The sequence below is a fragment of the Psilocybe cubensis genome, chromosome 6 (assembly GCF_017499595.1).
Source record: "Psilocybe cubensis strain MGC-MH-2018 chromosome 6, whole genome shotgun sequence".
Lineage (NCBI taxonomy): Eukaryota > Fungi > Basidiomycota > Agaricomycetes > Agaricales > Agrocybaceae > Psilocybe > Psilocybe cubensis.
Window position 1 is genome coordinate 2,703,575 of NC_063004.1, and position 24,561 is coordinate 2,728,135.

General features: G+C 44.8%; 6 protein-coding genes across 6 annotated transcripts; 5 read left to right on the forward strand and 1 right to left on the reverse strand.

The window, feature by feature from the left end:
- Positions 1–2,740: 2,740 nt before the first annotated feature.
- JR316_0007358 (uncharacterized protein) lies at positions 2,741–4,529 on the forward strand (the record flags this gene model as incomplete). The annotated part of the gene is made up of 5 exons (XM_047893101.1): positions 2,741–2,815; positions 2,874–3,253; positions 3,318–4,170; positions 4,225–4,370; positions 4,457–4,529. The coding sequence occupies 5 exons, from the start codon at positions 2,741–2,743 to the stop codon at positions 4,527–4,529; spliced, it is 1,527 nt and encodes a 508-aa protein (XP_047748383.1).
- Positions 4,530–12,689: 8,160 nt separating this feature from the next.
- JR316_0007359 (uncharacterized protein) lies at positions 12,690–14,827 on the forward strand (the record flags this gene model as incomplete). The annotated part of the gene is made up of 4 exons (XM_047893102.1): positions 12,690–12,860; positions 12,923–13,991; positions 14,046–14,218; positions 14,276–14,827. The coding sequence occupies 4 exons, from the start codon at positions 12,690–12,692 to the stop codon at positions 14,825–14,827; spliced, it is 1,965 nt and encodes a 654-aa protein (XP_047748384.1).
- A 2,583-nt stretch (positions 14,828–17,410) lies between these two features.
- JR316_0007360 (uncharacterized protein) lies at positions 17,411–18,099 on the reverse strand (the record flags this gene model as incomplete). The annotated part of the gene is made up of 2 exons (XM_047893103.1): positions 17,411–17,574; positions 17,625–18,099. The coding sequence occupies 2 exons, from the start codon at positions 18,097–18,099 to the stop codon at positions 17,411–17,413; spliced, it is 639 nt and encodes a 212-aa protein (XP_047748385.1).
- Positions 18,100–18,737: 638 nt separating this feature from the next.
- Positions 18,738–20,133, forward strand: JR316_0007361 (translation initiation factor eIF3 subunit; the record flags this gene model as incomplete). The annotated part of the gene is made up of 7 exons (XM_047893104.1): positions 18,738–18,753; positions 18,802–18,963; positions 19,048–19,269; positions 19,352–19,593; positions 19,658–19,747; positions 19,817–19,956; positions 20,007–20,133. The coding sequence occupies 7 exons, from the start codon at positions 18,738–18,740 to the stop codon at positions 20,131–20,133; spliced, it is 999 nt and encodes a 332-aa protein (XP_047748386.1).
- A 631-nt stretch (positions 20,134–20,764) lies between these two features.
- JR316_0007362 (uncharacterized protein) lies at positions 20,765–22,218 on the forward strand (the record flags this gene model as incomplete). The annotated part of the gene is made up of 8 exons (XM_047893105.1): positions 20,765–20,872; positions 20,975–21,096; positions 21,225–21,307; positions 21,414–21,534; positions 21,602–21,645; positions 21,718–21,757; positions 21,815–22,063; positions 22,125–22,218. 8 exons carry the CDS (start codon positions 20,765–20,767, stop codon positions 22,216–22,218), a joined length of 861 nt encoding a protein of 286 aa, XP_047748387.1.
- An 839-nt stretch (positions 22,219–23,057) lies between these two features.
- On the forward strand, positions 23,058–24,356 carry JR316_0007363 (uncharacterized protein; the record flags this gene model as incomplete). The annotated part of the gene is made up of 3 exons (XM_047893106.1): positions 23,058–23,309; positions 23,365–23,507; positions 23,561–24,356. The coding sequence occupies 3 exons, from the start codon at positions 23,058–23,060 to the stop codon at positions 24,354–24,356; spliced, it is 1,191 nt and encodes a 396-aa protein (XP_047748388.1).
- Between the last annotated feature and the right edge of the window lie 205 nt (positions 24,357–24,561).

The following is a 24,561-nucleotide window of genomic DNA, read 5'->3' on the forward strand; positions in this document are numbered from 1 at the left end:
ACGACATAAATATCATTCTGCTTCAATATGAAATTGCACGATGTGAGCGAGTAGAGTCCAGTAGGCGCCAGTGTAGCTGGAACGATGTCCAAAATCATTGGAATCAAGGAAGAGAGCCTAATCCTCCCTATTGTATAGCAACTATGGTCAGTCGTTCAGAAATTGAACTTGACCAACGTTTTTACTAACCATACTGTGAGAATGTTTTGCAGCCGCTACGTCACGTTAAATAAGCTTCTGCTCAAAAAGAGTCATGTCCGAGGACAAACTCTCAATACAAACCGCGGCACCAACACAATTAGTGGCGGTTTTCAATCAGATCATGTACAAATGTTCTCGTACATGTTCAACGCAATGATATAATAGTCATGAGATGTTCACGTATAGGCAGTTGGCGATGATGCATACCCCGAAATTAGGATTGTAATCGCTCGGTGGATAACGCACATAAGAGCCACGCGCCATGATGAGATCATCCGTGCTTCATTAACTATTCAATAGGTCCTGCGCAATGGATGACATTCAATGATGCTTCAACAGGCAACTGCATAAGAGTATGTGCCGCAAGCGGCCGTTAGCATTAATATGGTTTTATGCATAGAGTACAGATCTTTTAAAAAGACATCGCTGTGTCATACCATATGAGTAGTATATCTACTCGACAATGAACCCCAGAAATGACTTTCACAATTGTGCCTGGAAGCCTCAAGGCATGTCTTCGTTTTTGGAATATGCTCCAACGGGTGGCATAATGCAAGGAAATGATGGACATACTCCAAGAAGCCCAATCGCCCGCAATCAAAATGGAAGCTCGAAATATTTAACGAGTACTTTTAATAACATAGACAGGCCTGCGACAGCTTGCATCGTCCCCTAATATCAATCGTGAGAACTATCATGTGATCATCGCTGAGTGGGACTTGCAAACATATACTAGGAGGGCCTACATCATCGATGAAGCAGGGACGTACTAGATGTCATAGAGTATTTTCTCTGTTAGTATGATGTTGTTGAGTTGAATACTACGCAAGCCCCACAGGTAAATATCGTTTTATCACTCCCAACGGTCTAGACCCTGATATCACGTGGAGCGCACCCAACACAAAAATAAGCTGAACGGTGTTTTATACACCGTCGACAACTGCTTTGCAGAAAAAATACCGGAATGACAGCAAGGCTGTGCATCTCACAGCGGTGCAGTCAGTAAAAAGGTGGCCATGCTTATAGTAGTGCATCTTGACTCGATGATCAACACTCTTTCTCCTGAGCTAGTATTGGCACAGAGTAGTATTCACCAGGCGATCAACGATCAGAGTCTAACTCGTCACTATTTAGCTGTTAATTGAAGATGCAAAACGACTTCGATTGACCTGCAGTAAATGGCGGAACTTCTGGAATCACACGTCTTCCAACCGATTAAACTTGCAGTTCACGACAGAAAAATTTATCAAGGAGTTGAAAAGATCGAAGCACTGGCAACTTTAGCACACCCTGCAAGCTTTGCTGCCCGGGTGTTAATTATTGAAACTCTATGCCCCAGCTTGACTGGAAAGGGTTTCATTGACCATCTAGAGATTTCGACTTCAAGGACAGAACACTTTCCCATTTATTCAACACTATTACTTTTTGAAATATATGCTGATATTGACCGATCTCATTCTGGTTATGCTAGTGCTCTTTGTTTTTATTTTGAAACAGTATCCTCTTCCTATCTAGGTACAATGACAGCTTTAATTATAGTTGGGGGTGCTTAGGACAGCCTACTTCAGTCTTACTCACGGAAAATTCTTTTTTCATTTTAGAGTCTTCCTTGATATGAGGGAGCCGGAAAGCCATTCTACACACACCATATCACGACCTTCAAACCCGCTTTACAACCTAAGTTGACAATCTTCTTCTAAATTCATATACTGCCCATGTTACCCGCTCTATTAGTGATTCATCTCTCTAAGATAGAATATGCACACATAGAAATAGATTGTGCACTATTTGGCGCCCTATAAGCCTTCTATCCTTTACCCATTTATCTCTTCACTCACTCACCCGTCGCACCCGAAGCAGCTCCAAGCAGCTAGGGTAAAATTTGTATTGGCAGACGTCCCTATACAGTGTCGTTTTCAACTAGGGAATGCAAATTTTAGCAGCATCATAGCCACACTCAGTGTACCTTTTGTATCACCTCGTCCTTTACGCCACTGAGTGGTTAAAAAAAGACATACCCAGGTCTCATAATCAACTAGTGCATTTGGGTCACGAAAAAAGCGGATCGCAACTTCACCGTACCCTCCTCACTATTCGTGAGAAATATCATGTGACCTCCTTTTATGTTACGCTCGAACGGACTCTAGTTGAGACCAGCTAAAGAAAAAAAAATAAGAAGAATTTCAGACATGCAACGTGAAAGTTTCCAAGAAGTATCTTACAAGCTCACACCAAGTATCGTTATATAAATGTACCAGGGTGGGCTGTTACCGGGTAGCCCAAATGCGTCTGCACAGCACGATGAGACAGTCGCGATTTGGAAATGAACCAGATGAGTGTACAATAGTTAACCCGGCAAGCTGTGCTTTATGAGTAACATTAGACGACGTTACTACTCACATTGGATCTCACGGGAACCGTTGCTGAATATAACTCGACTATTTATAGGTCCCAAGTAACATTGAGCGCCATCCATGGCCGATATAAAGCCTGTATCCCTTTAGTTCAACCTTGCCAACTCGCTCAAGCATACTTCAGGATGAACTACTTACGGTCAGAAAAGACTAGCTTGCTTTGCCTTTCACCCGAGCTCGTGACGGCCATTGCTGAGGAGGTACGCCCAGTGCACACCATGACCAATGTCTGGATTTTGATCGTGGTTCATTTTTCAGATGCAAGTTGCAGACATAAAACAACTGCGCTTAACTTGTAGCACAATCGCAGACTATCTGGTCCCATTGGTTTTTAGGACTATCAAGCTTACCGTCTACGGTAATAAATGTCAGTGGGGAGTTGAGAGAATCGAAGCTTTGGCAAGCGGTACTCACCCTGCATGCCATGCTTCTCGAGCGTTGATTATTGGGCCGCTATGCCCCGGAAAGCCACTGGATCGCTCATACCTATTCACCTTCGGATACAAAACGCAGACCATATCTAATCATGCTTCAGAATCAAATGTTAACGAACCACTCGAAATTGCAATCGCCAGGGAGAAGGTGGCATCCCACTTGTTTAATGCCATCACATCTTGTCGGGGCGTTCGTGCTGTGAAGTGAGCACATCCGAATCTTCATTCACCGCTATCATGCTATTATACTTAATACTCTCTTCTAAAGATGGACTCCAAATGCTGGTGACGAGCAGATAATGCATCAAATTACGATGAACTCTTTGAAAAACCTTCCATCTTTACGCCGACTTCATATTCGCTTCCAAGACTTCGATGTTCCTCTGGAAATAGATTCACTAAGGAGTCTCACGGAATTAATAATATCGATAAAAAAGTGCTCATCGGAGCGCCTGAACACAATACTGGACAACGTTGCTAAAGCAGTAGGGCAGAACCCTGCCCTTGTTTCCATTGAACTTGACGTTAGAGAACAGGAAAGCCGAGACCAGGAAGTCGTCCCTCTCCAACACTTTAAACGCTTCCTCAAATATTACTCGACTGCCAATGAACCTATGCGTCTTCGCCACCTGAAATTGACATCATTCAATCTACTCCTTGATCAAATTTCCATATCCCACCTGCGCCATCTAACCTCACTAAATCTCCGCAACATAAAATGCAAGAATGGGGTCTGGGAGCCTTTCATTGAAGCTGGAATCTGTTTAACAGAAATATCTGTTGATTGGGCATCCCAGAGCTTTTGCAATTATCTCGCGTCGTATACTGGATTGAAAAAACTTTCTTTGATGGCATACAACTTTTCGACTGTCGAAGATTCCGACACGATGGCCATTCTCTTCTATGAAATTGGCCTGGATAATCATGCTCAGTCACTGGAGGACGTCAAAATCGTACCAATGAGTGAAGGACTTTGGTGTTTTGGCTCACACAACTACAAGTCAATTGCACAGCTTACAAATTTACGGCATTTGGAGATGAATGTCTTGTCCTATGATGTACGCAATAATGGTGAAACTCAGGCCAATGGTACCCAAAAAATTACGGAAAATAATGCTGTAGTGAGTAATTCAGCCCATTTTCCATCTTTTTTTTGTGTATTTATGCTATGTCAGAAACATATTGTTGACCTGGCAGTTCTTTGTATGGCAAGCATCGAAACAATTTGTTTGGATTATTCTCCTCCACCGCGAGGGACAGGACGCATGTGTGGAACTGGAGTATTCAGACAACATAGGTTTGTTCTCAAGCAGCTTGTGATGTGTGTCGAGAGCTATGTCGCCCCTTCTTCGTGTAAACACATCCCGTCCTTGACGGTCACTACTAAATGGCAGCGACACTTCATAGGCAGGCATTTATCATGGAAAGACGGCGAAATGACAAACTCAATGTTGGTATACGTCGAGACAACTCCGAGTAATATACGTAGAAGGGCCCTCGTGGAATGGAATAGTTGATAATGTACGGCAATGTTCATTGTACTATTTGTGGACACGAGAAAGTTCACAAGCGTAGGTTGCACTGTTGGTCAACCATGGCATACAAATCTGCTTTGTCCGAACTTTCATCCACTAATGCCTTAAACATACCACCTTCCTTTTGAAGGAGAACACTCGGGGTATCAAACTCTCTCTGACAACAGAGTCAGTCAGTAAAATGTATAACTTACGTGAAACAGTTCGGACTCACAATACGGCCTTCGTCAAGGACCATCTACGAGAAACCTCAGCCTCAAGTTGACGTTGCGCAAAAATATCAGCATCACTTAAAATTTTATCTGCGTCCATTATCGTCTGTAGACGATGCGCCACGGTAATGACGGTCGTATCTTTATTCAGTTTTTGCCTCAGGGTTTCTTGTATGATGGCATCAGTTTTGTAATCTAGGAAGTCAAAGGTTAAAGGGGACGTAAGTTTTCCAAGAAAACGCTTACCAATTGCAGAGGTTGCTACATGAAAAATTATATCATGTATCAGAAACATCCAGATGGCCTGCAATATGCTTACCTTCGTCAAGAATCAGCAGTTTTGAGCCCCGGACCATGGCTCGTGCCAGAGCAACAATCTGTCGTTCACCTACTGAGAGATTTCCCCCACCCATAGAAACTTGGTTGTCGAGACTGATTGTTCTATCGGCTCCTTCATTACGGATCGAGAAAAGCCCAGCAGAGCGTAATGCCTCGTATAAAGTGGCATCATCGTATTGCTCAAATGGGTCCAAATTTTGACGAAGCGACCCTGGTGAGTAGTGAGTTAGGGAAGGTTCAGCAAACTTGCGACCTACCTGTGATAAGCTCGGGCTGTTTAATTGATAGGAGTTTCACGAACATTGCACACTTTAAACATATAATGTCCTACTAACCGATTGAGGTATAATTGTGATGTTTGATCTTAATGCATCCAGATTTATGCGATTTGTCGGGAGCCCATCATAATAAACTGTTCCTTCGGTCAGGATACAGCGCAATAATGCTAACGTCAACGAGCTCTATTAAAGATGTCGTAAGATGTTCAATACCATTAGTATCCTTGAAAACAACAAACCTTTCCACTTCCAGTTCTGCCGACTTCATAACATTGTGATTAGCGATAGACCATCCAATCATAATTATGCAAGTACCTATTCCCACACGCTTCCCGGATTCAATGTTGAAAGACAGTCCATGCAGGACCTTGGGTCCATCCTAAATTCACATGATTAGCACTGCTAATTGGCACAAAAATATAACCACATGCCTCAGAGTATCGTGCTGAAAGGTTTTCTACTATGAGATCACCGCTTTTAGGCCACGTTGCTGGGGGTAGTCCTTCCTTGGTAGGCAAAGGTTCGTGTTCAATATCGATGTAGTGCTGTACGCGTTCAAGACTGAAAATTAGGGCGATTTAGACGACAAATACATTGAGATATGGATGGCTTTGTGCTTGCTCACCTGTTTGATTGCAATTCAAGATCATTAAAGACCCTGACCCAAAAGAGAATAGTACTGCAAAAATCTACGGCCATTGTCAATGAGAAACCTGTATTAGACGAGCCGATAAAGTTGCCGTAGACAAGGTAAGAGGCCAGAGCCACGGTAAACATGCTTCCCAAGATGTCAGCGCGAATTCCAATCCATCGATTAAGATTGAAAGATATCCTTGATATCCTGGTATATAGGTCGATGCGCCTCATTGACTCGGCTTTGAAGTTGGCCTGTGCTCCATATGCGCGAATAGACACTAGATATTGTGTTCATTAAAGAGCATATCACATATTACGCTCACACAGAAATCGTACCTATGCCTGAGATAGCTGCGGTAAAGTGGGCAAGGACTGGTGCTCGAGCGTTACTAAATGAACTAGAGGTATTAATGCCAAGACTTTAATGTTGCTGAAAAGTTCCTATACCTCCGCTCCCTCCTCACTGGAAGTGATGCCTTCAAATACAGATTCCCTAAGTATAGACCCAGTGCTGCGACCGCCATACCAGGGAGAAAGAATGATGGCGTAAAAATAACGACTCCCCCAAGATTTACCAGAAGGCTGATCGTAACCCTGACCAAATCTCGGAATTCTTCAGGGAGTTCTCCATCTATGATACGGATATCCTGGGTGCATCTAGCAATGATTCTAGATGTCGGAGTTTTGTCAAGCCATCTGCAATATCAATGAAGATTGAATCTAAATGATACATAGCAGAGTACTCATACCGGAGCGTGCATGTCAATATAGAGGTCATTAAGACCGAGCTGATTTTACGTAGCGCCTGGATAACGCCAAAAACATAGAATAGGTTTGATAAGATGTTGAAAGCCAGACCCATAAATACAATGGCACAATACAGTGATAGATATCTTAAATTTCTTTTCAGGAGCAATGATGCAGGGGATATGACGTGTAAAACTCACAATGATACGCTTACGTCTTGAGGATTGTGATTTTCGTATTTCGACCCCCAGTAGCCTAGGAACCATACCTGGAAGCCATTCACACAATTCAGAGCCAGGAAACCTCCCAGAAACACAGAGAAGAAGGCAACCGGATTGTCACCAGCCAAAGCTGAGAGATACAACTTGAATGATTTCCATGTGATATGCCCTGTAGCAATTTCTTCTGCGACTACAAGTTTTCCACTGGAAGCGATTTCTTTCTCGTCAATAGTCATATCAGTCTCTTGGTTCCAGACATCTTCGCTGTTGTCAATAAATTCATTTCGGAGAGCCGATTCTTGTGAGAAACCATTTTTGAAGTCAGTTCCTTGTGTGACAATAGCACCATCATGGCCAAGAGAAACTATGAATCCTGAAATAGGTGCAAGGAGCGCAATATTGTGAGTCTGTTGTAGAGATTGTATTAGTGAGTAGATTTTTAAAACAAGTTATACTTACTACTAGTAAAATGGTACGGTCTTGTACGAGATCCCCGTTGAAGCACTTGTTTACTATCCAGACAGTGCTGCTCAGCGGAGATGAGATACTCGAAGTCAGCATATGGATTTCTACTCACGTATGTACATCGAGTGCGGCAAGAATGTCGTCCAGCAATAAAACTTTTGCCTGTGAATAAATTGCGCGTGCTAGTGTGATCCTTGCCTGTAAGATTTTATCAGTCAGACAAGTCAAGCCGATGAGATTAAAAGCCTTGCCTTTTGTCCACCACTAAGCGACAGGAAATTTATGATTGCTAATTGAATCAAAAACAGTTAAAGAGCTATACCTGAGAGTTATTCCCCTCTCGCCAACTTCCGTGGCATCCCCTGCTTCAAACAGATTCAGATCTCTCTCTAACGCGCATTGGTATAGCACTGTAAAAGTTGGTAAGCAAGGACGTGGTTTACTTGAGGGTCTCTATTTACCTTTCTTATACCGAACCTCATCGTATGCAGACCCAAACAAAATATTGTCTTTAATAGTATCATTCTGTACCCAGGACTCTTGGGCAGCATATGCAACACCACCTGACCTAGGAAGATTGAACCAAGCATCTAGACCCGATTTAATGAAGTGCATTTCGCCTGGAGGTTTGATCAGAATCAGCAACACATCCAAAGCAAGAAAGATTACTTACCCAGAAGTGCCATCAAAATTGAAGTCTTTCCAGAGCCACTGATAAAAGTGAGAAATTACAAAAATAAGATTAGAAAAGTGTAAGCGTACGTTGGTCCAACGATCAGGTTAATGCAATTAGGTTTGAATAGAAGCTCATCCTTGATCTCAAGCCGATATTGATTGTGTACAGACGTAGGCGCGCTGTCATTACTGCCAACTCTCCAAGAAAATGAAGCTTTTCGGAAACCTATCTCCTCGGACTCGGGAAGGGGGTTATCAATGACTATTGAATTTTCAAACGAGTCCAAGAGCTCTGTATTGCATAGAAAATCGGAGATACGATCCAAAGACACCTTCCCTGAAGTTAATTCGGTCATTTTACGGAGATGGTACTATGATAAATTTATAGGTACCTTGTATGGATGTCGAAAGCTGACTATTAATTTGAAACAGTTGATTTCGAATCATTGTGAACACAGTTAAGCTTGAAAAGATTATGGATGCTATGATAAAGCAAGTAATTGGTTCCAATTCTGAGAGCAAGAAAGTAGAAACTGCTCACGTGTAAGGCTTCGTTTCATGACCATAGTATAGGTTGCGTAGGTCGCCACCATGGTAGCAGTTGGAATGAAGACGCTACGGAAAGTCTTAGCTAACAGAAACTGAGTAGGATGAAAAACTTACTTGAAGAATCGCGTAAATATAGAAAAGGTCTAAGTATTCATCAATACCGGTAAATGGGTAGGGCGGTCGGCAAGAACCTTATATCTCCAGATTGCAGAGAGCTCTTCCTCCCTTTTATTATCAATCTTTTTGGCCAACTCTTGCTCCCAACCGAATAGTTTCACCATTTTGAGAACAGCGATGACTATAAAACAACCTTAATGTAAACGTTCAGAGAAAGCTGTTTAACCTGCCTTCAGTTATAGTTTGCACCTTTGCATCTGTCTGCAAATTTTGCGTCAATATTCTTGCAGAGCATTCAAACGGTATACACAGCACCTTGGACATCCGAGTTTTTTGGATACTATGTAGCATCTTTGATGTGTATCCCGGAACAGGTAAAAATAGAATCATAACCCCTAGGCCAACGAAAGCACTGGGTACTTCAGTGAGTAATACACAATACATTCTTAAATAAAAGTCACACCTCCATCCAAGTAAAATGTAAAGAAACCAGATCGAGAGCGATATTTGAAGCGGGACGTATAAAGCTATAATTTTGTTTAATAATAACCAGTAAATTTCTGGCAATTAGAAATCTTACTAACCCACAAAAAGGAAATCCCTTGCGTCGATAACATTTCCTAAATCTGTTGTGACAAGGTTGTTAATTTTGCCAATAAAGTGTGACTCTTTCTTGGAAGAAGATGCCTCGTCGTTGGCATCACTTTGATTCAATGGAGAAAGTACCGGTATACCAGGGGGAGCACCAGGAGTCGCGGAGACAGCATCAGCTTGTTCAGCGGGCGCTGCTGGTTCTAAACCTTCGGAGGAGTCAGTGTTAACACCAGTCTGGTCCTGGTCTGTGGTAATTTTAGGCTTGACTTCTTCACTCGAGTCAGCCGTGAACCTGACCCGCAGGCTATGCTCAAAGATTAATTGCGTCATCAGCGCCTCCGTATGTGTCAGTGTTCTGGTCGCTAGGAATATATACCACTGGAAGAGAATCGAATCGAAGGATGGGCCACAAAACAAACACAGGATCCAGAACCATGGACGTATTGTGGCTCCTTCCCCTCCGTTTTCAATGTAGCTAGGATAATGTGTTGAAAGGGTTAATAGGAAAGAGAAAGTCCATAAGGCAGTTGACTAACCTAAGAATACGATTGATACCAATGGGTGAAAGAAAACCGGCAACCACTTGGCCTATGACAGAAAGTGCCATTACTGAATATTCGTAGCCTGATCACGAAATGAATATTATATATTGCAGTTTAAACATTCAACACGTACGAAAAACGGACATTAACCCAATAAATAGGTGCCGCTTCTTTGCACCACTGTATACATCCAAATACTTTACACAATTGGTTGAGCCATGTAACAAAAATAGTATAAAAACCACTGCTTACTGGGAAAGCCTTAGCAACAAGATTTCGGGAGAAATCAGTGTCAGAGAGTGGGGGCAATTTGCTGGCCTCCAAATGCTCAACTCGAGACCCCAGAGAAACGACGGGATCGAGATAGGAAAAGAGGCCGAGAGAGAAGATAGAGCATGTTTGCTCGTTGTTTGGCTCTGGCATAGGGTCCTGCAAAGAGTGAGTCGTCCCTATACTGGAAATGAAATGTGCACAGAACAAAGTAGGCGCACCTCTGGATTCACCGGCACATACCGCCGAGGAACAAACAGGGGGATGAACCATGCTGTAAAACTCAAAATTGCTAGTTTAATCCACAAGAATTCGTCTTGGGGCCAGTCTTTGGGCTGTTGGGTGTATGTCGCCAGAGGCCAGATGTCCCTGTAGGCGTAAATGCAAGACGTACAAATCAACAGCAAAGTATTTTGTGACGTTGCAGATGTGGACAAGTTTTGGATTGTCACAGATATAATTGCCAAGAAGGAGCAATAAAACTGGATACAATCAGCTCAGATCATCAGATTATTTCTGGAAACCGCAGCTCACAAAGGTAAAAGTCATAAAGGCCTCGGGACATTGAGCTGCCTCAGAGCGCTGACATTGAAGTGATGTCTGCATCGACAGCAAGAATAGCACGAGGCAACCAACTAGACGCGCCATCGCATACCCAAATGTCACCAAACCAGCGTTATCTTTGCTCTGCTGGCGCAAATATTGTAGAGTAGCTGGGTTTACTGCAGGTGTTGGAGTTAGATGCTGGCCATTAGCGTTTCGGCCGCTCAAATGAACAGCCCCAAATCCTCTGGAAAGATGTTGTATTGCCTGAAAGCATATTATTGAAATGGTCAGGATCGCTGGTATTGCAAGAGAATCGTTCATCGCGCTGGATATTTGATAAGACTTCGAATTAAGCTTCGATATCCAATGTTGCACTTACAGAATACCCCATTTTTGCAGTACAGCACTGTATACATGAGGCTCTTCAATCACCTTCTGACCTCCCCAATAGGCGTAGTCCATTTCACGGGGGCGGTACTTCGCTTGTTTCGGGTCCAGCTCTGTAGGTTATGAGGAAAGCATAAAGAAACCACTGTTTGTCATCTCCGAGCCCATCGCTTCCATTATTGACGTGTTAAGTTTCTGACCGTGTATCCGAATAGCACATAACGTCCACATGCATATCAATAGCTCTAATCGACGCTGCAGCTGCGCGTGTGAATCACCCTGGTGGAGAACGTTGAAGCGCGATGCCGGTTGAAGCTTGTTCTGTTTTCGATTCATCGCAGACTCGTTAAGCACTCGAATAAGTTTCAGGATGCGGAAATATTAGTTATTGACATGTTCAGTGGATAATGATTAGCAGGCTGGAGGTCGTTCGCAGCGAGTCACGACGGAAAATCATTGAGAAAGAGAAACGCGAACATTCTCACGGGTCACGGTCACCTGACCCATCGCGAAGCCCCTGTCGCTAGGCAGGTTTCAAATCACACTGGCATTCCCAAGCAGAATGTTGCACTTTGAACTTTAAATTTAAAACTATGACTCGAACAAGCAGAGCATCTCGTTTACGAGATTGCCTTTTCCCGGACAGTCTGCCAGACTGTCCGGCGGACTCTGGGGAGATCTTGGGTATTTGTGACCATCTGTGACCCGGTCCTTGCTCATCGTTCTGGACTTGGAGGGAGTTGTGCCTCCACACCAAGATGATATGAGTGTCTCTATTGGCTTAAGAGAAATAGGTGTATATATTACAAGTTCATTAACTATTGAATTTTGGGCAATGTTAGTATTATTGACGGACAGACAAAATAATATAGAAAGCAATGAGACATGATTTTCTTTTAAGACAGCTATATTCTCTTAATTCAAGCGAGAGTGGCGGTACACAAATTCCTTCCTTACAGTCAGGACTTGCAACTGGTATAAGTATGTAGCAAGTGGCTACAATGGTCATTTAGAACACATGTGTTTAATGTCCTTTCTTGCAAAAACATGATTTTAGTTTAAAAAAACAACACAAAGGTTGACTTATAAATCAATTCCACCTCCCACTTGAAGGAGGGCTGATGAGGTGTCGGGAAGGGTCCATGGCTAGCGTGCGCAACAATGAGTGAGCGCTGGCGCTGAGCGCAGCACGGGCACCCAAGTGTCACCTTTTCTGTCACGAACAAGTTCTAAATACCCCCGAGTCTGGCAGACTGTCCGGCAGACTGTCCGCCGGACAGATGCCCTCAAAAACGCCTACCCTGAAGTTATACTTCGATCACGAGATCATTATTACCCAGGGTTCGAACTTGAACGCTTGGCGTTGAAGTTCAGTTTGAAAAAGAACGCGTTGATTGACGCGTTATTATCCCTCTATTCTCCATCATTAGTCGCTGAATCTTCGGTACACAGAAGCTGTCTCAAGGCTTGCATCGATCCAGACATCAAACAGCAAATTTCTGCTCAAAACGAGGACGCCGGGTAGTAATGGGTGCTGCAGGTGTTGAAGGCCAATTTGTAGGCCCTATGCCTATCGAAGATATGCTGAAGTTGTTGCCAGTGGTGGACATGAAGACCAAATTCGTACCGAGTTTCGAGCATGATTTCTTCTCTGCGTTGGATACACAGGACGAGGAGAAGGAGACGCGTGATTCATTCGTAAGTCGCTCTGTCTATCTCCTTCATTCTGACTGCTTCACTTTTGCTTGAAATATATGAAGATTCAACGTCTTGAAGAGAGCCAAGCTATTTCAGGATTCCAGCTGGTTAACTCGTCGACATATTCCTATGCAGATTCAAAGCCTTTGGTGCCTGACGTGGTGGCATATAAACAGAGCGTAGCAGTCCCGCAAAACAGCATCGACTACATGGAGCTGGAGTTGATTTTCGAGTTTAGAACCCAGCAAGACAAAGCGGACCCTTTTGATCATAGAGCCACCAAGGATAGCATTGACTCGGAAAGCCAGTTGGATTCAACCGAATCACAACATCCTTTCGAGGCTAGAGGCGACGCGAACAAGGTGTGCCCAAGGCGGATATACAACTATGCGAAAATGTGGCTCGGAGCTCAACACCGCACGCATTGCTACATCGTGGATATTGGGGACCCCTACGCACGGATTATTCGTTTTGACCGTGCGGGTGCGCTCGTCTCCGAACAGATTAATTATCGGATTGATGGACATTTACTTCTGGAATTTCTCTGGCGACACTCTCAAACCACTGACGAAGCTCGTGGGCACGATACAACGGTCAGAATGGTTCCTCTAGACGACGAGAAAGTCAAGCTGGCACAGAGTAAGCTATACCAATGGAGACCACAAGATCATAACGTCAAGGTTCTCGAAATGGATATTCCAACAAGTGCTGGTGGGGTGGCACATACAGTTTATGTTTGGGGGGCTTTATCTGAACCACACTCACTGATTGGAAGGGCGACGCGAGGGTACCCGGCGTGGGACCCCAGTCGTCCCGAGGGGGAGGATATTGTCTTTTTGAAGGATTCCTGGAGGTCTTGTGCGTCAGGTATGGAAAAGGAAACCGATATACTTCAGACTCTGAACAAACATGGTGTCCGAAATGTACCCCAATACCTCTACGGCGACGACATACCTGGCCATAGGACAATCACCCAGGATTATACCGAAGCGAAATGGAATGCAGGTGGAGTCGCAAAGGATGTTATGAAGAGAGTGCACATTAGATTCATTGAAGACGTTGTCGGTCTTCCTCTCTGGGAATTCGAGAACCCAAGGCAGTTGGTCGTGGCTATACATGATGCTATAATTGGTAAGCATCGAGTGATTTTCGTGATTCGATGCTCATTCAATTATCCTGCGGCAGCTCACCAAGATGCGTACCAGATCTGCGGGATTCTACACAGAGACGTGAGCTTAGGAAATATCCTGCGGAGGAGAGATGGTAAAGGCGGAGTGCTGAATGACTGGGACCTGGCAGCGCGCTACAACATTGAAACACATACTCCTCTCAAGGACAAGAGGCAGCAATCTCGGTCGGTGAGTGACTTGATTTGCTCCGGTGATGACTTGCGGCTAAAAATGTACTATTACCAGGGAACGTGGCAGTTCATGTCAATAGGACTTCTCGAGGACCCGTCAAAGGTTCACCACTGCATCGACGACGCCGAGTCTTTTATTTGGGCCCTTCTTTACTGCACTATGCGTTACATGAAGACCAGCATTGTGCCTATAAGGTTGCAAAATACCATGGAAGATCTATTTGACCAAGTTAACCGAGGCTTACCAGGCGAATTAAACACAGGCGGGGCTGGCAAACAATCTTTCGTCACCGGCAATCGTTTTAGCTTCGGAGGCTTCGTTGTTAACGACAATGAACCACTGACAAGCCTGATAGCTAAACTCTTCAAAAGTATTATTTTAGAGTTTCGCATTCGTCTTGCAGGGTCTCACATCCACATCGACGAACTTATAGAAGACCACCAATTTACTCGTGAGCAGGCTCAAGAAACCTTTATCCGCGAAACCAATGAGCTAGGAGTGCAGCTTTATTTACTTATGGAGTCAACTTTGAAGGATTCCCTCAGCAAGGACTGGCCCAAAAGTAATCCAGGTTGGCATGATCACCTCCGTCACCAAAATTCGTAAGAGGTCGCAACAGAGTCCCAGGCTGCCTGACTTGAATAAAGGTCTATACAACGTCCGGTGTCGCGCTCTATGGGCCCGCGGACATGCTATCTTATTATAGAAGAACAATATAATAAAGGTTCATAAATCTACCAGATTTTTAGCGACTGAAACGTGCTCCTTGAGTACGTCACAGCCTGCCTTTGGAAAATGTTGGAAAATGTTGGAAAATGTTCATCCACAACTAAGTCGAACTTGAGCTTTGTTGAACCGGAAATTGTAAATGTCGCAAATTTTCTATATCACGTGAATTGGTTGTTGAGTCTTAAGTTGAGACCTCCGAACAAGACTCAAGTTCAAAGGTACTCATGTATTAATAGTTAGAGCATGTCAATGTATTTATTGATCATATCGCAAGGATGTTTATATCAAAATTGATACACAGGACTTCTTTGTTCAACGAACAAGTAATCTACATCACCGATGAATTTGACCGCCTATGTAAGATGACATGACTGACAACCAGGTCAGAAATATCGGATAGATTTAACTCGGCCAATGGTTTGACAGGAGGGATATGAATGGCATTTAGGTGAGCCTAGAGAGTACCCAACACTGTCAGTAACATATTTCATTCGAATGGCCACATATCTCCCTACCTGTACGTTGTCCCATCCAATAGCCAACACAAATTGAGATGTCTGTCGTATTGTTCCCCATGCTAATGGTTGATACACCCCGTTGTAGGATATAGAATTGCGCTTTAGTATACCGACCCTCGACCCTAGTTCTTGAGAATGCCCTATTTTGGGGTTTCCTATAGAAAGCTCTGTCATAGGAGCGCCCAAAGCGTTACTTGGGTCCTCGTCGAAACTTATATGTTGCCATGTACAATCACTGGCTTGGGATAGAGTATTTAGACTCATAACGAATCCGGGAAAGTCGACTCTGGACGTTGCCCTATTTATTGACTCGAGTGATTCCCAAACTAGTTCCATTTTTAAATTAGGAGAACACGATGAGTTCAGAAGCAGAGTATCACCTATAAAGAGGTAGAATCGCCTGTAATTCTCAACTTGGAAGCCATGAAAGACGCTACAGTTTGTCAGTTTAGGGTTTAACGCAATGAATCAGTGGATAAGTACCTCAGCGCACCCTGACAGCCCTCCAAATAATTAAGCGCTCTTTCTGCCAATGACGTATCTGCTAGGAATGAGTCAGATACTATAAAGCTAGTGAATGCAATGATGTGTCTGTAGGCCATCTTTAAAATGCGAAGCTGTATAGAACTTGGTGCCTCAAACACCTACTACTGGACGCCATTTTATATCGTTGGGACGAGGTTTTATCAAAATACTTGAGGCAAAACAATAAACCTTATGGGCGCCTTCTCTCTCCGACGCTAACTCGCACAAGAATTCTGTCAATCTTCCGTGGCAGCTTTCCTGAGAATACCCGATGTCCGCAGACTCACCAATTTACTTCAACCTCACACAACAGCAACGATCAAAATACTCAGAATTTCTCGCAGAAAAAAAAATCTAGGTATTTTGCACCTCGACAGGGTAGTTAGAGACTTGAAATGATTGCGGTCTGCATTGATGGACCGGCTAGGTTCAAAGCGAAGGTGCGTGCGTCTGTGGCCGTTCTATTTTTAAATCCTGCATTCGCGGGACTATATACATGTACACCGTGGATGAACCTACGTAGTTGGACTAACAGCTAGTCAGCAGAACGCCACGACTCAGCGATATATGGCAGTCTTTGGAGGAAGGAATCCGGTTTGAGAAGAGAGAAATCCGTCCCCGTCTAAATCGCACAGGGAACGGCGCTCACCCGTCGGGTAAATCTTTGACTCGGTAGGAACATCAGTAGGCAGAAAAAAGTACAAAAATTGCGTGCTCTAATCCTGAGACCTCGTTCCCTCTACGATATAAGTATTACTATTAGTAACGTTTGCATTAAATTTTCTAACACCCTGATTTCAATTCGATTGCGAGGAAACGGCCGTTCCGATCGTCGCGTTGGAGAACACTCAACTCGTATCAAGGATTCACGCGCGCACGGGTGCATCACCTCCGAGCGTTGTAATTGAAGGTTGAAGCTGAAGTGCTCACTGTTGATAAAATACCAAGAACACTGGATTGAGGATCATTATAACCGATATTTACATGGATTGACTATAAATTAACAACTGGGACTTGCTCAACAAAATCACTCAGGTTTGTTTCGCCCACAATTTAGGAGCGACAGAGTTCCAACAAGAGGACTCTCCGAAGTTATACTACACTATCCAATTAATCTGAGGTAAAATTGGCTCCTTTTGCGAATTGTTTCCTGAGCTGATTGTGTTATCTACTCCTCTCAGGTACTGTCCGCGAATTACACTAAGGTTGAATGTACTGGGGTGACTTCAAAATCGATAATCAACCGTACCTTCCAATTAGCGCTTCTACATTTTTAGGATACGACATTAATCCTGCATCGATTTTGGCTATCCGAAATCGCTGAGATCGGGTGCTGAGACACTTGACGTCCTAGGCAACCATTGAGCTATTTAAGAGCAAACTGCCCGGGAAGCGTCCACTGTAGAGGTGCACTGTTCTATGAGCGAGGAATATAATCCGTAACTGCCCCCCAAGGTTTATCTGAGCCGGGGTCCCTCGTCACAACGCGAGCAGGTCCATTTGCAAAGGGGGGATGAAAGCGAAACGTGCGCAAACGTGACATTTCCTGTAAATTCAAATTTTCCCAGTTCCCTTGAACCCCTAGGTAATCGTCAACGACATTACAAATAACTTCAATTAAAGCGTCTCACAAGCTGAGTCTCCTACACTTAGGAGTGCGAATTCCTCAAGAGCGTTGGAGCACGCTTTGAGAAGATCCTTAATTATGTTGTAGGACGACTTGTCCGCGTATACTATTAATGTTTGAAGTCTGGATAAGTCCACATGCGAAGACGGCCGCAGGAGTACTTCCAGCGCAATTCTAGAATTTTGATAGGAAAAGTTTGTCAATTGTAGATGATGCAGAGGTTTTGACTTTGTTGGTATCCCGGGAGATTGTATAGTCGATTGACCTGTCAGAGATGTGAAGGAAACGGCGAGAGATGTCAGATGCACGCAGCTCGAGATAATTTCCACTGGCACATGGGCGAGACACTGGATCGTCAAGGAGGTGATAGATGAGGCAAAGAACGGAATGACGTTGTCCACGAAGAGTAGGGGATTTCTGAGGTTTATGATACCCTTTGAGGCTATTGTAAGCTGCCGAATAGGTGATATTTCCGCCATCATACGAAGAAAAGTGGGGTCAGGTAATATGAAGAAGGTGCTTTTCAGCAGTCCGAACTGAATAACTAGGCCGTCTATGTAACGAGATATCTCTGGGTTCATTTCGATGAGATTTGAAAGGCCAACGAGTCTTGTCATCCGAGTTGCGTGAGGCCCGTCTGGAATAGTGACTGTGGAGAAGATATGGAGAAGACACCGAGGCCGAAAAGAATGGCTAACAAGTGAGCAAGGTATTAAATATGCCCCTTGCGGGAGTCCTTCACTAACTGATAACGCTGCCAATGTGTCGATAATCTTGTCGATAAGCTCCTGTGGGAGTTGGGTCATATCAGTAGATATTTTATGTTGAGAACTCGGGAAAATATAATAGAAGCTGAGAGCCTAATACGATGGTTGTGGTTTAAGTTACTCCGTTGCTGGGAGGGCGAAGTCAGTGCTTACCGATCATCAATGATTTCCTAATCCAGTATTACCACGTGACTCGCAAAAATCGTCGGTTCGCATCCCTCGAGTCAGTGTCGGTCTCATCCAATAACTACACAAAAATGGTGAGTTTCGCGACGGAAATCGCATGAATCATTGAAATCGACACTCACAAACCACTATATAGAGGCCTATTCTTTTGCAAGGTCAGCTCCATGTCGACAGATTGTGGTACATCAGGAGCAAAGTACTAAATCACTCGAATGCATTTTTGAATAGGTCATGAACGATCTTTGACACAAATCAAGTTCAACGCCGAAGGAGACCTCTTATTCACATGCTCCAAGGATAACATCATCAACGTCTGGTACTCACATAACGGAGAGCGGCTGGGAACATATGAAGGAAACAATGGAACCGTGTGGACTGTAGATGTTGATCGTATGTCCTTGCTTTTGATCTCGGCCTCTCTCTTCCTCATCGGGGCTTTATTTCGTGGTTTTTTACTGACAAGATTCTACATAGCCCAAACAAAATACCTGGTGTCAGGCGCTGCCGATAATACCCTGCGACTGTGGGCAGTTGCAACAGGAAAATGTCTGTTTACATGGGAGTTCCCCACAGCTGTGAAACGAGTCGCTTTCAACGAGGCTGGAACTCAAGTCGTCTGCATCACCGAACAGCGTATGGGTCACCAATGCGCTATCAGAGTTTTCGCTATCAATCAGGAGGGAGATGGTACAAAACGTGCGTCTTCCGTCGTCTCTGCGCCCTTCCTTACTTTCTGACAAGCTTTTGACATGTGGAATGTATCTTTCTTGTTCAATAGAATCGAAAGAACCTATCTTCATGTTCAACCCCATCGGCTCAAAAGCCACGGTCTGCGCATTCACACTACAGCCCCATATCATCATCACCGGCCACGAGTCAGGAAAAGTCGCATTGTTCAACGTTAAGACGGGAGAGGAAGTTGACAGCAATGAGCGGGCGCACGGTGACGTTGTCACCGATATGCAGATGAGCAAGGACTGGACATACTGCATTACCAGTAGCAAGGACAAGTCTGCTCGGGTACGTCGTTTTTTATCGTTTCTTCTCGTATAAGAGGCCTAAATCGATGTTTCCGATTGAACAGATACACGATACCAAAAATCTCATGGTCATCAAGACCTTCACTACCGAAACTCCTCTGAACAGCGCCGCTCTTGCTCCCAGCCGTCCATACGTAAGCATTAGCACCATCGCAATGGCCCCATCGGCTGACAACTGCAATTCTTACCTTTGAACCGTCCAGGTCCTGCTCGGTGGTGGTCAGGAAGCCATGAACGTCACCACCACATCCTTGCGTCAAGGAAAATTCGAAACCCGATTCTGGCATAAAGTCTTCGAAGAGGAGGTCGGACGCGTCAAGGGCCATTTCGGACCTATCAATACGTGAGTTTTCATTTCCGCGAGTACATCTAGGTGTTAATTGAATTCGATAGTATTGCTGTCCACCCCGCTGGCACATGTTATGCTTCCGGGGGAGAAGATGGTTTCGTGCGCGTTCATCACTTTGATGACTCTTATTTCAGGGCGAAGCCTTACGGAGACCTAGAAATCATCGAGTGATGTAGGACCCTTTGTATTATCTCCACCTTGGTATAGATTCCTTGGACACACTTTTCTTCCCGCGCCTTTGAGGGCGATTTTGATGACTGTAGATCCTTTTGTCAGCTCTCCATCACATTTAGCAGATCGACCGTGATCGGCACTGTGGATGCGTACACTGTTTGAACACAGTGACTAAGTTGAATGAGTTGTGTTCATTTTTAGCCTTGGGTTTTATAAGTTCTGCGTTGGACTTGAGAATTTGTTCTATTACACTCCATTTTGTCTGCAAGCAAATTGAGTATTTCAACACCATAGTGACATCTTTCCAGCAAATATTTGTTCTGTTTTTAGTGCAATTGTTGCAATTCCGGGACCATTCATGCCTTTACGGAGATATCAGTCACAGCTCGCCTCGCCGTCATTTTACCGAACTGCCCTTTTCTTCATTGACCAACCACCACTCTCCTTTCTGAACACCGCCGTATATCTTGTTGGCCTGCACCTCGCGGCTGGGGCCTCTATTCAAAGTCCAATTTTCTTTCTTTTTACCCTATCTACGCACTTCGATCGCATGGTACACGCAATGGGCTCCATGACGCTATCTCTGACTATCATTTTGCTATGCACTACACCGACATTCGCTTATGGAATGGACTACTCAAACTGGCGGCCGTGGAGGAGAGCTTCGAGTTCAACGAGGAATGTACCTCCAGAAGGGTTCTATTCGCCATTGGACAATGGTGGATCCATGCTCACTGTGAGTACCCTCAGTTCATACTTTAACATTCTGCAGCGCCGTGCTAATTCAGACGGCTTGGCTCCTCATTTGTGTTATCCGCGTGGCTTTTTTTGTTTCTAGGATGTGGAAAACACCTTTCCTCCAGGACAGGGCGAACCCATTAACACGATTATTTCTGGGAACTCGGACAGCAGGGTGCTCGTTGACTCGGAGGAAAATGGGGGGCTGAGGAATTATTTTCTGTGCGTTCCATCACTTTTTCTTGGTTGCTTGGATTCTTGGGCCCCAGCCTGAACGCTGAACTTGGGCTCTTGTCCTCTCTGTTTTTTTTTCTTCGCGTTGCTTTTCTTCTGCTCGGCGTTGATAACAGGTCGTTGGGATTTTCTGGTGAATGTCTTGGGCAGCATTCAGGCTCTGATCAAGGGGCGAACCTTGGAGACGGGGACGGATTTCGTGAGTTTGCAAATTCATTGTTCATAACTACGTTGCTGCCGCCACCGCAAGCGAGAATGCAACGTTTGATTTACAATCTTCTAATATAACTCTGCTCTATCCACAGAGAATGAAACGTCTGTTATTCGATGGAATTATGGAGACCCACAGCTGGGATCGTGTAAGGAGACTATAGAAGGAGGCAACCACTTTCGCTATTGGGTGCAAGATGGTCCTTCTGCTAACAGGTAAGTGCGGTCATCGTGCTGCCGGTGCGAATTCGGGATACTGAATTGAAGTGCTATCTATCAATAGTGGGGCTATTTTTATGGCCGTGTCATATGAATTGCCTTTGAATTGTACGTTGTCTGGATCTAATTAATGTACCCTTGTTGGACTGTAAAGTGCTGATATGGGCACACTTTTTTTAGTGGGGCATGATATCATATCCAACGGGTATAACCTTGGAAGGTATGGGCCCCTTTTCTGTTTGCCTGATGCGTTAACCAATCCTCCCGCGATCTACAGAGACTGGCTGATAGGCAACATCACGGGGAGCAGTATACCGCCCAACATCACAAATGGGACGACGTTCTCTGGGACGACCTCGTTCGCTGACTTCACATATCACACTGATATCACATACATCACCGGACTGCTGGAAAACACTAATGACAATATAAACCACAATATAACAGTCGGAACGGAGTTTGTGAATGCGTCGGATGGCCTGGTTGCGCTTCTCGATGTAAAGATCACATCTGAGCCTGTAAAATCGTGAGTCTCTTTGTTGATACTCTTCTCCCCTTGATTTGTGTTGACTGAGTCATATTTAAAGAACGGCTTTGAAACTGTCGATGCCGCAGTTCTGGCAACTGCTTCCTCTAATGGTCATCCTTGTGCCCAGCCTAGCACCCCCTTTGACTATTTGATTCATCCGGCGATATTGTTTTCTTTTTTTTTCTGCCCATTGATTTGACGCACTATCTCAGTCTCTTTGCATCTACTAACGACCATGATTTATGCATGCCTGTTTTTCTTTCTTCACGTTTCTAGTTACCCTTTCATTCTATTTTATTGCCTTCACTTTTCTGTTCTCCCTTTCATTCGCGGACTTGTTTTCATTTTCAACGGAATAACAAACATCATGCCTAGAAATAACTTCAGCATCGATTAATACCTATCTACTAGACATTTTGATACGAGCTGGCATTGATATCCTCAATTCAAAGTTGTACTTTCTACAAACTTTCCACATTTGTTTGTCTTTAGTGGCTGTGCATGCATGTATTGGTGGCATGGCTTACGTACTCCCATTCGGGGTCAATAACTACAACGGCGGACCCGCTATTGTTCTGCCAACAACCACATAAGCCTTTTGAGCTGTGGCATTGTACTCTTTAATCCACTCCCGATTGGCTTCCAGGGCTCCCCTTTGACGACCTTTGACGCAAACACCTTTGTATATGTGAATCGTGGTCGTAGCGTAGGCGTCTTTCAACATTTCATTGAACGCCGATTACGGGCTCGATATTAGGGTATAACCAAACCCTTTGTTTCTCGGGCATCTGAAAGCCAGTGGCACGTTCATATCATATTCCAAACCTACATTTCCCTTTCTTTCATCAACCACATCTTACTTTCTCTCCCCAACCACCATCTTACAAGACCCTTCAACACTTTCCAACACGAATTCTATCCTACTTTATCTTTCCACCCTTTTTTTTTTGCATTGTTGACCTAGTGTCGACTGAAGAAGCCGTTTTTTGTTATGTTAACACAGGTACCGCCACGGTTGTTTGTGATTTTGGATGATAACACGATCAGTGACGCTACCCGCGACCGTCAGGAGGAACGAAGGCCCAAGAAGAGGGCAAGAGTCGATTCAGACGACGAAGAGGCGCCCCAGCCGTCGGTCAAAAGAGATTCGTCACCAGGTCCGGTGTACACTCGCGACCCTGATTACTACCAGGACCATGGAGATAATCTGGCGCATATCCTTGTAGGAGCAGTGATGTTCAAGGTGAGTGACCATTTCTAAGGGATGACAGTGATGAAGAATCCCACAATCCGTGTAGTTCCCGGGAATCAAGCTCGATAGTTGCCCAACTTTGCTAGAGGCATGGAGAAAGCACGGGAAAACGACAGAAAGCAACCCGCTCGTGTTCAAGACAATCACTCTGGAAGAATTTAGGGCTTTTGCATGGGCGATTCACGCGTCGTGCGTCAAATTATCAACTGCATTCTTACTGATGTACTGACTAGAACCTACAGAACAACGGATCTGGATACCTCCCCTCATGAACCCACGTACCTAGAACGTCTCGCGCTGATTGCTTCAATCACCCAGCGATACAAGATGCAAATCCTGGAAAACTGGTGCCAACAGTTCCTCAAAAATCTCGTCGCCGACACCGTTTTCCTCAGCTCGTGCTCGTCTGCCTGTCTTACCCACCTTGTCCATTCATCCGTCATATTCAACAAAACCGGTCCTAATAAGCAGCTCGAGATCCTCGTCGACCGCTGGATCCGCCGGATCGAGAACAAGGACACCCCCTGTGCACCGGCCATCATCGCCGCGGACCGCTTCAACCTCAAGGAGCTCCGCGCCGTCGCGTACTACAACCACCTGCAGGACATGGTCGAGGGCCTCCCCAGCAATGATCGCGGTGCGATCATGCTCCGCGCCGACCCCAAGCTCAACAACGGCCAGGTCATGCGCCTCCTCGCTGGCTATCTCTCTCTCGTCAGCATGTGGGAGCGCCTGAGGATGTCCCCACTCGACCTTCCGCGGGCCGCCACTGGCGCGTGCACGGCCGCGACGCACGCCAAGTGCAAGACGACGTGGGAGAAGCGCTGGACGTCGGCCGTGGGCTGGAAGCGCATTTTGAGCATCAACTCGTCGGATATTCTCGCGCTGCTTGCGTGCTTGCGCGATCAGCTTATGAACGATGATGACCTCAGGGCGGGGATGGATCCGGACTGTCGCTTGGCGGGCCTCGAGGCGCTGCGTACGCTCAGGACCAAGGTTAAGGGTGATATTGACGATCACTTCTACGGCGTTGTGTAAATTGGACCACCCTGATGATGTCCTATGGACGTGTAATGCTCTATCTTTTACATGTATGATTGATTGTATTTCTACTTGTGGAAATTCGGTGCTCTAGGTTATCTGTGATACCTTCGATGTACATACTAGTAATATGGATAATCGGAAATAATTTTCGATTGAAAGTATTGTTCAAGAATTCTAAGTAACGAACGACTAGACAGGT